This window comes from Humulus lupulus, chromosome 4, assembly GCF_963169125.1.
Source record: "Humulus lupulus chromosome 4, drHumLupu1.1, whole genome shotgun sequence".
Lineage (NCBI taxonomy): Eukaryota > Viridiplantae > Streptophyta > Magnoliopsida > Rosales > Cannabaceae > Humulus > Humulus lupulus.
The window spans coordinates 224,363,387-224,377,754 of NC_084796.1; the positions used below are offsets into that span (position 1 = coordinate 224,363,387).

Consider the following 14,368-nt stretch of genomic DNA (forward strand, 5'->3'; position numbering starts at 1 on the left):
ATGTCCACACTCGAGTGTGGTAGATGGCACGTTTCCTGAAAGTGAAGTTTAAAAGTTTCATTCTCATGGGATTCAAACCAACATTTTTTAGGGGCAAAATGTTATACACAAATTTCGAGAATGAATAAACGGCCTCGAAATGTAGGCTCGTAAAGAGTAAGCTCATGATTAACAAGTATTAGCATTGTACTTGTACAAATCGTCACGAGATTCCCTAGCTACGTCATTAGTGCTCGAGCATGGGTTGGAGGCTCGAAGGCATCAGTTTCCTCTAAGAGATGAGTTCGAATGACTAAACAAGCAAGAAGGTGGCGATAACTAGAATGGTGAGCTCGAGGCTTTGGGTGATCTCGAAAGTACGTTGAGGCAGTAATCAGACTCAAATACACGTTCAGGTGATACACGGAGATGCTCTTATGAAATCTCTATTGATGTGGGATTGGTTAAAACCATGTACAGTTGACCCTATTTTTATGAGATCTTTTATTTAATAATGCATTTAATTTGTATTACATAAATATTTATTTGATTTTATACTTGAATATTATGTTGTAAACTTTGAAGATATTCTTGTAAGGAATTTAATCATTTGTAAAATATTATTGTAAGGAATTTAATCATTTGTAAAGAGGCACAATTAGGCACTGAAAAACATTTTCGGGAAATTATTATTTCTTAAAGGTTTAACGCAAACTCTAATAAAAGTAACTCGTGCACGTTAACTGCTTAACTAAGTAAAAAAAATAAAAATTTCTTTTCTACTCCTTAATATTATTGCCATAAATGCTTTTGAATTGTTAAATTATATGCTAGTTAATAATATATTTTTTAATCTGTAGTTTATAAATTTAGATAATTAGTAAATTACACGGAAGCTATATGATATGATTACTTGTTTCATAGGTAAAATTATAACACTAAGAAAACATATATATGTAAATCATATAACAGTTGATAAATTAACAAAAAAATTATATCAACCAAATAGTCGATGGATAAGATTAACATATAGTTATTTAACCAACCCAATTCTGTGATACTCCAAATAAAAAACTTCAAGATTTAAACTTATAAAAGAAATAAAGGATGCCACCAAAAATGGGAAAGAGAACTCCAACAAAGAACAAGGCATGGTCGACGTAGCTTCATTATTTTGCTTTTAAATTACTTGAAAAACTATATCATATGGGCGTTTATCATTACCATGAAATACTGTGGAAAGCTAAACCCAAAAAAGGGGTCAAAATGGACATTGTTGACTGGTAATGTTGAATCAATAATGATAAATACCCTCAGGAAAAATTCTAAATTCAAGTTAAATATTCAAGCAGCGCTGGGTTTGGCCAAAACCTGGGGACACTAAGTTCCAAAAATTAGGTGGGGAAGAACAAAAAACCAAAAAACCGAACAAGAGGCTCTTCTAATCTTCAAGCTCAATAATCTTGACAACCGACGCATCACCAACTTTCTGGCAAACAACAACTCGGTCATGCGACTTGATGACTCCGGCTGACTTTCCATGTGCGAGGGCAACCTTCAAAACTGACTCGTTTGTTGCACTCGTTGACTCGGCCTGAAATCAAACACAGAAAACAGACTTCATGAGCAAGAAAATCATACCATTCAATAATGGTAAAATAATGATATAATGATAAAAGACTTACAGGATGACTTGGGTCAGCGAGCATGGGGAAAAGACCTCTGACTATAAGAGATTGCCTTGCCTACATATATTTAAGAGGGATGAATAAATATCTTGCTTGAAGAACAAATAAATTAAAAGGTTAAACAAGTGAAATTTTCTTCAAGAACAGAAAGATGCTGAAATTTCAGGTAATGCACGGTGGTGGTAACTTACTTTTTATCGATACCCCTTTACTTGAATACCCAGTGGTAATTCATAGATGATACTAATGGTAATTACAAATTTGTTTAAGACTAAAAATACTGAAATTTGAGAAAACTAAGAGAATTCCAAGGAAATCTAGCCATTAAGCCAGTAATTAACGTGCTTAAAATTGGTGATATATGAAAATACAATAATTTTCTAAAACTTATTTATCAACCATTGGTTTCTTAAACCTACATCAAGTTGGAAGGCAAACTAATTTCCACAAAAGTAGTAATTCAGCAGCCATATTACCATATGAACTTTCTAACCTAAACCAGCTGAGTAACAGAGTTAGGAGCTAACCTCAAAGGCCCCACTGAAGCTCCACTTCAGTTGATTTGTCTTAAGACGGGGGACAACAACTGATAGAACTGGCATTGTTGGCCTGTACTTGGCTATCAATCTGTGCATATACATGTAATTTCTTTTAAGAGTTGCAGATATCATTCAACATTTAAAGCAACATACATATGAAAAAAAAATTGAATGAAATATTTCAGACAGAATCCAGCTAGCATAATTGAAAAATGAAGAGCATGCAATAATTAATTACCTTGCAGCCCTTCCTGATGATGTAAAGCATATAATTACAGAGGCTTTCACCTTAATTGCTGCCCGTACCTAAAGAATAAAGAGCATGTCTTTTTAAACAAAGTAAAAAACCATGGAATAGTTTCCGACTAGGATGCCATGTGAAAGAATTTAATGGGCCAATAAACACAACCAAACTGAACTCTACTACATTAAATATATAAATTGAGGTTTAGGTACCGCGGAGGAAGCAATAGATTCCAAATGCGTCATTGGTTCTCCAACATATTTAGTAGTTCGCTTGAAATACAAGTCCTGATTGAAAACCTTCTCCGCCTATTATACAGAATCAATGAGGGAAAACAATAAAAACCTTAAAAAATGACTTAGACCATCGTCACAAAACCTACATTAAAATAAAAAATGAGAATAAATGTAAATGAGCGAGCAGAACTGACCCCCTATCAGCAAGGGAGCCAGCAAATTACTCAATGAAGAAAAGAAAAAAACTATAAGATTCACCTCAGCACAGATTTTACCAACAGTTGAGATGGTCTCTACAGGGTATAAACCACGTAAAGTCTCAGCACCCAGAAGAATGGCATCACTTCCTGCACCAGGAAGTAAAAAGATTAGGAAATGTAAAAATTTTATATTTTGTAGATGGAATGGAAGAAAGAAACAAACCATCCAGAACAGCATTTGCAACATCAGTTGCCTCTGCACGAGTAGGTCTCAAGTTGTCGGTCATACTATCAACAACACGAGTTACCACTGCAGGCTTTCCAGCCATATTACATTTGTAAAGGGCAGCCTTTTGAAACAAAAAGACCTGCAGAATAGAATTTCATTAGAAAAAACTTTCAATATCTAAATAAATGTAATTTGAATCCAGGGCTTAGAACAAGCATCATTGGCTTGTACCTACTGAGCAAATTGAAATTCTTTTTCACCAGCACATTACAACTTTGCCACCAAAGAAAAGTTATATATACTCCCATTTTATTTGAAATTTGAGAGTTGAGACACAAAACAAAATATAAAAAAACCATGATGGGTTTGGTATGCATCTCTTAAATTATGAAGAAAAAACAGAATACCATGTGTTCAACTCCTTGCCAAAAATGTTATAAAAAGCTATAAGTGAATGACTGATTTATTTAACGTACTGACCTTCTCCGGTGGAAGATCAATTCCCAAATTTCCTCGAGAAAGGATAATTCCATCAGCTTCTTGTAGAATCTCATCAAAGTGAGTTAATCCCTAAGATTAAAAACCCAAGTTGCTAAGCTCAAGTGAAAATGAAATATTTATAGAACAGGAGGGAAAAAAAACAAGAGTTTGAAATAAACCACGTCAGCCTACCTCAATGTTTTCTATTTTAGCAAAAATTTGAGTCTGGTGGAGGTCACCCAACTTAGAAAGGAATTCCCGGGCCTAAAAGACAGCACAAAGCCACGAGTCTGTTAATAAAATTATTCAAACAAGCATATTAACTGTTGAAGAGCATAATTCATTAGATAAATTGCTTACTCGGCGAACATCTTCTGCATGACGGGTATAGGACAAAGAGAGGAAGTCAATCTTGTTTTTTAGTCCCCAAGTACTTATGACCTGTAATTACATTGGAACCAATGAAAAGGAACTCAGGAAACAATTAAGAAAGACATTATGAAAAAGCTAGAGAAGAGACCAAAAAAAAGACATTAATCCTTAAAATATGCACCAAAAAAATATATTTTACCTCCTTATCTTTAACAGAGAGGGTAGGCATATCTATATGGACTTGTGAAGCATGCAGGGTAAACAGTGCACCCGCCAACGTTGCAGAGTTCTTTACTATGCAAACAACATCACACCCCTTCACCTCTTCAACCTAAACAAGTCAAAAAAGAACTTATCAGCCACATTCACATGACCAATCAGTTCCTCCCAGATTAAACAGAATATTCCTCATATCAAGTAGAGCAATGGAACTAAGTTCAAGAGCACAGCATAAAAATAGTTTAATTTCAGTGGTTGCTTAAATGTTACCTCCAACCATACAGAAGTAGTTTCACTTCCAGTGAAAAGATACTGGCCTAGAAAAATTGTATCGCCTTTCTTCACTGACTGCAAAAACCATACAAAGATTAGATATTTATAACAGAATTCATCTTACTCTAACAAGTGAAAGATTGCTTTTCATCAGTTACTAGTCTTAGAATCATTATATGTATTAGTTACAGCAACTAGTAAATTCATATCACACTGGACCACAGGTAAAAATCAATAAGTGGTTTTGCTCTCCACATGTAATCTTAAACTGGTACTAATGAATAAAACCTAATCGTTCACGAAAAGAACTAATAATCTATCATTAGTGCTATCATTCCAAAACTACAAGAGGATGATTTTGTTTTATTTTTCCATGCATTTTCTTTAAGTAAAGCACACATAGTCAAAGTGGATATAGCGAAACCTTTGAAAGTCCATCAAAATTAATGGGCAACACCGCTGAGGAGGCTTCTTGGTCCTGATCAGGTGTCAGAACAACCAAAGCATCTGCCTCAAGTGAGATGGCCTTTTCGCTTTTGTTCACCACCTGCAACTCAGCGCCCACGGTATCCAACATAACCTGAAAAAGAAAAATATATACCCCCAAAACCCATCCGTGTCACTGTCAAGCACAGAAATCAGGAATATGAATATATTAAAACTCAGCGAGGCCCCATCATATTTGTTATGTTCTTATTCCTCTTATGCACTAAATTCTAATAAAAAAAGAAGAGAAAAAACGCAACTCTTTTTAATAACAAACACTAGCAATGAAAACCCAGAAATAACATACAGCGCAGAGCTTCTTAGTAAGCTTGACAGAAGCCTTTAAGTTCTCCAGAGTCTCTTGGTGGTATTCAGGGTCGCCCCACGAGAAATCGAATCGAGCCACTGTCATGCAATACATCCAAATACGTCAATATACAAACATCCAAATATAATCCACCACCACAAAAACTCCCGAATCATTTAACCAAAACAGACTGAAAAGCTTCACAAAAGCAATTATTCATTCTTTAATTAGTAAAAAAAACGCAAAAATATATGAAATCAAATGGGTTGAAAATCTCATACCGGACATTCCAGCTTTAAGGCAGCCAGAAATAACATCCACCGATCGAGATTTAGGACCAAGTGTGCCCACAATTTTCGTCATTGCAGGGAAAAAACTCTACGATCACAAAAAATAATCCTTAATCAATAAAATTTTCCATAAAAGATTAATAAACCAATAAAACCATAAAAATCAATCTCAGATCCAAAAAAAAACTTACAGCCTTAGATGGTTCGAGGATCGAAGCCATCCTAATAGGCTCCTCGAGAAGCAAGTGACTGGAATGCATCTTCGGTTCTGTTGGTTCTAAACGACGGCGGCGACTCTGTAAAACGAAGACGAAAAATCGAGATTCTAGAGAGAGAAAACTCGCGTTGAGAGAACGATTATGGGTCGACTGTCGACTTTTTTTGAGAAAAAAATAAGTTTTTAAATTTAATTTTAAAGGAAAAGTCGGAGCTTGAAAGAGAGAATATGCCTCTTGACCCTTTGTTCCTCTTTTTAGACTATATTTTTATTTTTGTTTTTGCCTTTTATTTAATATAGGCGTGACACACTCTAAAGCCCTGTTCCACTCAAAATCTTGTGTTGTTGAGATATTTATTTATTTTATTTACATTCAAACTACCTCTTTAATATCACAATTATAATAATATCCCTTACAATTTATTGTAAAAATAATAAATTGAAAGATTTAGAGTTAATTGTTCTTAATTTAAAAATAATAATTTTGAAATTTTATGATTTAATTTTTTTTATGAAATTTCCAATATTTTATTTGTAATTTAGTAACCTCTCTATATATATATATATTTTTGGGGGGGGGGGGATTTGAGTTTTAAATTTTTGACGGAATATCTAAACTATATATATATATTTAAACATTTGATATGTTTTCTTAATTTTGCTATGTGAATCATGATTTCCAATCAATTTTCATATGACTCAAAATTATTTTCAAATAAATTAAAATATATATGAATCATTCTTATATTTTTCAAGCATCATGTCCGCCCACTGAATTTTTTACACATCAGAAAGAAAAAATAAATAAAATAAGATAAAACTATCAACTTTAAAAAAAAATCAAAAGTACTAAGTACTTTAATAAATAATGTGGTAGTGTACAAAGTGAAGGATGATAATTTATTGTTTAATACTATTAACAATTTTGACCAATGATGTAGTGGCTCGTGGAGTAGTCTTTATGCAATTTATTTAACTTTAGAGGGCGTTGTTATAATTATTCTTATATTGGGGGTTCTACAATAATTTTCACATAGATCAGGGATGTCATAGTTTATTTTCTCTATAGGAAACCAGCCCGAGAAAATATTCTAGACATAACACGTGAGCTAATCCTGTCCGTCAGATTTTGTGGTAAGTACAGTAATCAACGGCGCCACGTAAAAAGAAAAAGCAGTTGTTCTTCAAAATATCAAATTTTTACAATAATAAAAATCAACTTTGTATTGCGTGGGCAAGGGGAAAAAGAAAGCCCAGATCCTTCATATTCACGTTGCTGCATGGCGCGTGGGAGTAACGAATTCGTTTGACGGGCACGTGACTGAAAATCGTTAGATGTCGAATGGGTTCCAAACTCAGTGTAGTAGTTGTTTTAAGCTCAGAGCACGTGCTTTTATCATTAGGTCACTTTTTGTTCCGGTGAGCGCGTGTAACTCGTGTTGGAAGAGACATAGAGTGGTTTGGGCTGGAATGCCTCTGTTCTGGCCCCACCAAATTTTAAACTAACGGCTGCGCTGATTTGTGCTGTATCAATGGGTCAGTTCCTGTGGGCAGTCGTTTTACTTGGGATCCTCCTCATGACAGTTTAACTGAACGATGTCGTTTCCTTGTGGTAGTTTAAGAAAACGACAGCCATAATTATACCCGTTGAAAACCTGATTTGCCATAACCACGCCTCAATATTCAATTAATTATGTCATATTGTTATAATAATTTTCCTTTTCAACGAGAGTTTCAATAAAATAATAGTCTTATTTATAACTTATTTTAATAAAAAAAGTGAAGTAAATAATTGGGTAAATAATAGTTGGTCCCAAGCTTTACCACAAGTATCAGTTAGATTTCTAACATTTTTTTTAGTAACAATTAGATCTCAACCTTCATATTTTGGGTTACATAGACCCTCAATTTTATATTTTATTAAATAAAACATAATTTATAAGGGTAAAAATAAAATTTTTAACAAAGAAAAAATGTAGCACTCATTTATTTTTTCTTTTTAACAAAATTAATTAATTATTATTAAATATATTATTTTGGTAAATTGACATAAATATTCTTATCAAATGTTAAAAATTATTTTCTATTATAACTCTAAAATATTTAATATCACTTGAATATTACTTATGAGGAGTTTAAATAAAAATGTGTGTAGTGAGAAAAAAAATGATGTTATAAATAGAAGTACTCTTAATAAATTTCATCATTCTAAATTTAAATGATATAATTTTTTTTATTATTATTTCTTAATATTTCAAGAGAATATTTAAGTCAATTACCAAAATAATATTATTGTTCGTGTTTTCACCATGGGATACGAGACATTCATTAGAGGAGTAATTGGGCTCCTCGAGGTTTTGTAGAGCTTGGGTAGAGCTCCTCGGAGTGTGAAATTCCTCCGAAAACTGTGATCTGGCCAGATGTGGATGTCTCCAAGTGAGGCCACGCCCCGAGGTGCATCCTCGAGGCGCGAATATCTCCAAGCGAGGCCACGTCCCGTGGTCTGTTCCTGTGGCGTGGATGTCTCCAAGGCCATGCCCCGCGGACTAGTCAGGTGGTCTTCTCGCTTTATTCATTCACTAATCCTCCAGGTCTAGTGTAACACCCTACTTCCCTAGAGTCGTTACATGTGATTTTAAAATGAGTCATTAGCTCGCTAATCGAGGTATTAGACCAAAAAGTGTGGTTAATTAAAATGTAAACTCATTTAAATAAGATTTTGGTGTAAAAGGTCGGTCATTCCTTTTGTTTTCCCAAAAACGGCTCCTAATGGTGTGGCAGGATTGACCTGCACGTGGCAATTTTAAGTGGATGAATCTTGTTCGACCATCTACCAGAAAGTCATTGATTTATCAAGCATCATGCTTAGGTGCGACCAGTCTGGTCGCATACTTTCATTTACTTCCTTTGGACGTGCAATCTTGTAACATTTGCATTAATTGTAATTTCTTTTATTACTTAGATTCGTGAGTCTTAATGGTAATTAAGGCTCATTGGCCCATGTACTCTTCTTGAGCCTATAAATAAGAATCAAAGGGCTCAAGGAAGGGACTTTTGAACTTATTGATCCTTGTACTCTGAGAGAAAAATATAGTGTGATTATTCATCGAAGTTGTAATCTTCCCAAGGCTTGTGAAACTCGTGAACCCTCATTCATTGATCACAGTGTTGGGATTCGACATCAATAAGAACACAAAGTGGACATAGGTCATTACCATCCAATTGGGGCCGAACCACTATAAATCGTTTGTGTCGTTTGCTTTCCATTTGAATTTCTTCTTGTTTTCATCTCATTTTATATCATTTATCTGACTCCGTGTCGTTGACCAATTTGAGGGTCAACATTTTGGTGCTTTCATTGAGAGTCGAATCCAAGATTTCAAGAAAATCAAATGGCTAAAACATCCAAGAGGACAGCGCAGACTTCAAGCGATGCATCCACCTAGCCTCCTCCATCGAATGTGGCTGAAGACGAGCCACAGTTGGACTTCGAAAAGGAGGAAATGGACTCTGAAACCCTGAGAAAAACACTAAGTGTGTTGCAAGAGGAGTTGCCCAATCTAAGGGCCAATCAAGAGAATGCGGCTGAGACGTTGGCGTTGCAACAGAGGGAAATCGAACGCCAACGCCAAGAGTTGAATGAGCGGCAGGCAGACATGGACCGCCGGCAGAGAGATGCCAATGGCGCCCTAGAAGCAGCCATTCAGTTGGCCAAGGAGCAAGCTGCGCCGACTTCTCAACTGGACCAGCCACTAAGTGCACCACCACAACGGGCCCCAAACCCAAGTCCTCCGCTTCAGCTGGCGAGCCCTCAAAGGGCAGAGCAACCGCCTGCTGCTCAACAGGATATTTAGTTTCAGGATCCTGAGCAGCAGCCACCTTCTCGTGCTAGTCGAGATAATCCCCAGCGTCAAAGGGTCAGGCAGCCTCCCTGAAGCTCTAGACACCCAGAGGCTGAGGAACCAAATCCACCGAGCAAAAGGCAATGTCCTTCTGCTAACAGAAGGCACGCCGAATCAGGCTCTGCGGTCAGGTGACCCCCACAGCATAATGATGCCTGGGGACCCACCAACCAACACAAGCCTACCCCTGGCGCTCGAGAGATGCCAGCTAAAGGAGGGAACAGTGCAACCAACCGATCGTGCCATAGTCGGTCGCATTTCAGAGACAGGCATGACTATAATGAAGTTGATTTCGGCAAAGGGAATGCTGGTCGAGGTCAAGGAGAAAGAGGTGGGGAAAGGAATCCCCCACCAAGAGAAAATAAGCTTGTGAGCCAGAATGCTGGGGGGCAACCCAGGCAACATAACGTCTTTGATTGGTTAGGCGCTAGCGAGCAAAGGCGCAGAGATGATGATCTAAGGGACGTGCTCAACGACAGGCGCAAAAGGCACGATGAGTACGCTCCTTCGGCACCAGTCGCCCCAGCGATCCCAGATGTCGTACAGGCCCAGATCAACGCATTAAACCAGGCTGTCCAACAACTGGTAGGGAGTCAGACATCCCACATCGAGTATGATCGGAGAAGAGGTACTCCATTCATATAAAGAATAGTTGTGGTGGAAACCCCCAGTAAATTCAAGATGCCAGTACTACCCAATTTTGATGGATATGGGGACCCAATATCTCACGTGAACAAGTTTGAGATATAGATGGACATCCAGAAGGTGTCGGATGATGCTTGCTGCAGGATATTTTCGGCCACCCTATTTGACACCGCTTAGGAGTGGTTTTTCAAATTCCCTCCTGCTAGCATAGTGTCATGGGAAATGTTCGTGAAGGAATTCTACAGGCAATTCTACGTTGGTCGCGTGCACCCAACTGAAGCCAACCAGCTAGTTGAGATACGCCAGAAGGATGGAGAATCCTTGAAGGAGTACATCCAGCGTTTCATGCGAGCAGAAACTGTGGCTAAAATAGTTGGCGATGAAGGGAAAATGATGGCCCTTATTGCTGGAGTAAGGCGCCATTCTCCCCTCTAGAACAACTTAAGAAAGAATGGGGTGAAGAGTACTCAAGAATTCCTTGATCGAGTAGACCAGTACATTAAGCTTGAGGATGCGATTGCCAACGAAGGGAAGTCGCCTGTGAAAGACAAGGGACCAAAGGAAGATCCCGCTAAAGGCGCCAATGGGTTGGATAAACCAATTGGCAACGGCAAAGGCAACGGGAATGGTAAAAATGGTGGAAAAAGGGCAAACACTGAGCCGTCGACGTCTGAGAATAAATGCCCTAAGGGCAATAGGTATGAGCCAAGGTTCACCAACTATACGACCCTTGTCGAGAGCAGAGCGGAGGTGTACCAGGCGACCAGCGCCAATGTCCCTTACAAGCGACCAGCACCAATAAGGAAGGATATCTCCAAGAGGGCCAACAAAATTTCGTTTCCACAACGACTATGGCCATGACACCAATGAATGTAACCAGTTGAAGGATGAGATTGAGTTCCTTATCAGACAAGGACACCTGAGGAGATACGTATGAACCACGGGAGGTTCTCAGCGAGAGACTTAAGGAGGCAACGAGCAGGCGCCTGTACGCCAACTCTCGCCACCTTTACAGCCAGCTCCTGTGGCAGGTACGTTGCTAACCATATGTGGTGGCCCACACCTTGCAGGAGAGGGTGGGAAGGCTAGAGAGTGATACGCTCGGACCTTACGCCATGACCAAGACATCGAGATGCTAAATGTGGAGGAGCGAACTCCCAAGAAGGCTCGAACAGAGGAAGAATTAATAACTTTCTCTGAGTTTGACGCTCAACATGTCTGATTTCCTCATTTGGACCCCCTGGTCGTGGACGCCCAGATAGCCAACATAATGGTCAAAATGTTGTTAGTTGACACTGGGAGCTCAGTAAATATCTTGTACAAGTGTTTAACGCCCAAACGTGACTTCCACTTTGCGGTAGTCGTAGTATAGATGGGCGGTCGATTCCACAAGGAGGTAAAGAAACAAGTTAATCAATAAATAAATGTTAGAGATAAATAATGTGAGGAAAATAGAACAAGTGATATTTTTGTTGTTTTTTAAATTTAAAGATTAGAAATAAAGATAGAATAAAGTGTGATGTAACAATAGGTAACAAGTAGGATGGATCAAGAGTCGCCAATATGCATACTTATTTATTTGGATATTTGATTCACAAAAGTTATACAAATGAGAGGTTCACAACCCAACTATTCATTTGGAAGATTTAACATTGAAGCACAAATATGTTTTACAAAAATGTATTCAAGTGATTATTATTCTTTACCATGGAAAGATGAGATAAATCTTAAGAGAAATCTAAAAATGACATTATACCATTGGAAATAATGCAATAAAAGATTGGACATAAAACCTAACACAAATATTACTTTTACTATTTATAAAATACATAGAAAGAGCATGACTAATTCTATATAGATTTTAGAAAAAGTACATATATATGAGTGAGATGGAGAAAATGATAAAGATATTATCTATATTATTTTCACTTATTTGATAATACATAGAAAGTGCATGACAAAATCTATATACTATTAGTAAACATAAATATAGATAATAAGATGAAGAAGAAGTAGAGATGAAATAAAATAAATCACTAAAATATATAAACTTTAAGCACATGGTGAATCAAAAATACCAAACAAAGTCATAGTACATATAGGATCATCCCAACCTTCCTAAGAAGGTTAGCCTATTATGCTTGACATTCTCATGAAATTCTAGAGAGAAAATATGAGAAATGAGATTAAAATTTGGTAGAATTTTGCTACCTAAAAATTACATACAAATTGTGAAGGAAGAATCCCTATTTATAGAGGGAGATAATGACTAAAAATAAATTAAACAACAATTTGGGTTTTACAAAATAAATATGAAATATTAATAATAAAATATGATTTTGAAAAATCAAATCTTATTATAAATATTAACCTAGTTATTTTGGTGTATGGTCAAAATGCCATTTTTATAAAGCACCAAAAAAGATGAGATTTAAAGCTCAAAATGACAATTTTGCAAGGCCCAATACCCACAAAATATAGGTTGAAGGTGGCTGGTGGCAGCTGGTCCATTGACCCATTTCCAGCCAATGAGAGGCTGCCATGTAGGCGGCTGGTTGAAGGGAGTTGGGCATGAGGAAAATGGCTGGTGGGAAGTGATAACTCTACAAAATAGAGTTATTTTATCACTTTTTATGTGCTAATTGTTGCTTAATTCTTGAGTTTTTAAGTAATTTATTAAGTTTTTTAGTAATTTTGAATTTATTAGTCTTATCATGATTTTATATACTTTTGTGTGTTTTTATAGTTATTTTGTTGTAAAATGTTGTAGTTAATTATTTGAATTATTATTGTTAAGTTAGTGGTAAAAAAATGTTGTATTATTGGACTTAAATGTAAAATATAAATTAAGTTATAATTAATATTTTCAAAGAATTAAATTGATTTATTTTATAGATTGAAAATATTGTATTATAATTTATTTTATATTTATTTTGTAGGGAATTTATGCTCTTGAAAAGTAAGGAAAAGAAAGAAATAAAAAATGGCAAAATTGAAAGAGAAGAATTAAAAGTGTCAAGGCCCAATCCCTTATTCAGCTGCCTCCATTCGGCCCAGCTTTCGGCCCACGGTCTCCTCTTCTCTGCAGCCTTCCGAAGCCCAACATCCCACGGTTTCTCCAACCGAGCACAGCCCCAAGCAGCATCACACCTCCAGCATCAAGGAAGCTCCTGCCACCTCACGCCCCAAGCATCTCCTTCACAAGACCAAGCCCGCCAACATCATCTCCCAGCCATGTGCTTCACTCACCAACGTATCTGCTCCCTGGCCCAATCTGAAAGACCTCCCAGCCAACTCCCACGTTCAACACCAACTCAGCCAACACCCACACCCAGTTGGGCCACTTGAAAAGAAAGAAAACTATTCCTTTTTTCTGAAATAGTCAAAACCACAAAAGGCAAAAAAAAAAAATCATATATTTTCCTAATATTTTTCACTCAAATATCAATTCACTCTTTCCTATTTTTCTTACCTAAATAAACATTCCTAATTCATTTTTTTTACCCTAGCTTTTCACTAATCTTTTACCCAACCAAACATTTCATCTTTCCAATACTCTTACACTTACTCTATTTATCCTACCACTTCCCAACACAATTAAATTAATCAATTTATTTATTTTAATTAGATTAATTTAATCTTCATATTTTGCCTATAAATAGAGTCTTGTAAGACCATTTGGGAAGTTCTTCTTCATCTTTTCAACCTCTTCCACACTTCATATTTTTCTCTCTTATTTTCACTATTTTCTCTACCATTTCATCTTTTGAAGAGCAGGTCAAGTATGTTATTTTGTAATTTTTATTTCAATCTAGTTATGAGCTTCTAATCTTTTTCAAAGGTTATTAAGATGATGATGAAGCAAAATGTAACTAGATAGTATTTTTTTGTTGTATGTTGATTTCCCATTTGTACAACATTGTTTATGGATTTTTCTATCAAAGATATGCATTTTTCATCTAGTGTTGATTGTTAAAGCATATTACACTTAGTTCTTCATTATGCAAAAATATGATATTCTTTGATTAAATTTTTTTCATTAAATTGTTCACATCTAATTCT

General features: G+C 36.3%; 1 protein-coding gene across 1 annotated transcript; it reads right to left on the reverse strand.

Moving 5' to 3' along the window:
• Positions 1 to 1,119: 1,119 nt before the first annotated feature.
• LOC133831250 (pyruvate kinase 1, cytosolic) lies at positions 1,120 to 6,002 on the reverse strand. The gene is made up of 16 exons (XM_062261489.1): positions 5,734 to 6,002; positions 5,534 to 5,630; positions 5,253 to 5,350; positions 4,884 to 5,039; positions 4,457 to 4,534; positions 4,167 to 4,298; positions 3,956 to 4,036; positions 3,788 to 3,859; positions 3,596 to 3,685; positions 3,110 to 3,254; positions 2,945 to 3,033; positions 2,659 to 2,758; positions 2,445 to 2,508; positions 2,195 to 2,294; positions 1,665 to 1,724; positions 1,120 to 1,573 (listed from the first exon to the last, which is right to left on the reverse strand). Exons 1-16 carry the CDS (start codon positions 5,800 to 5,802, stop codon positions 1,421 to 1,423), a joined length of 1,584 nt encoding a protein of 527 aa, XP_062117473.1. The 5' UTR covers positions 5,803 to 6,002; the 3' UTR covers positions 1,120 to 1,420.
• Between the last annotated feature and the right edge of the window lie 8,366 nt (positions 6,003 to 14,368).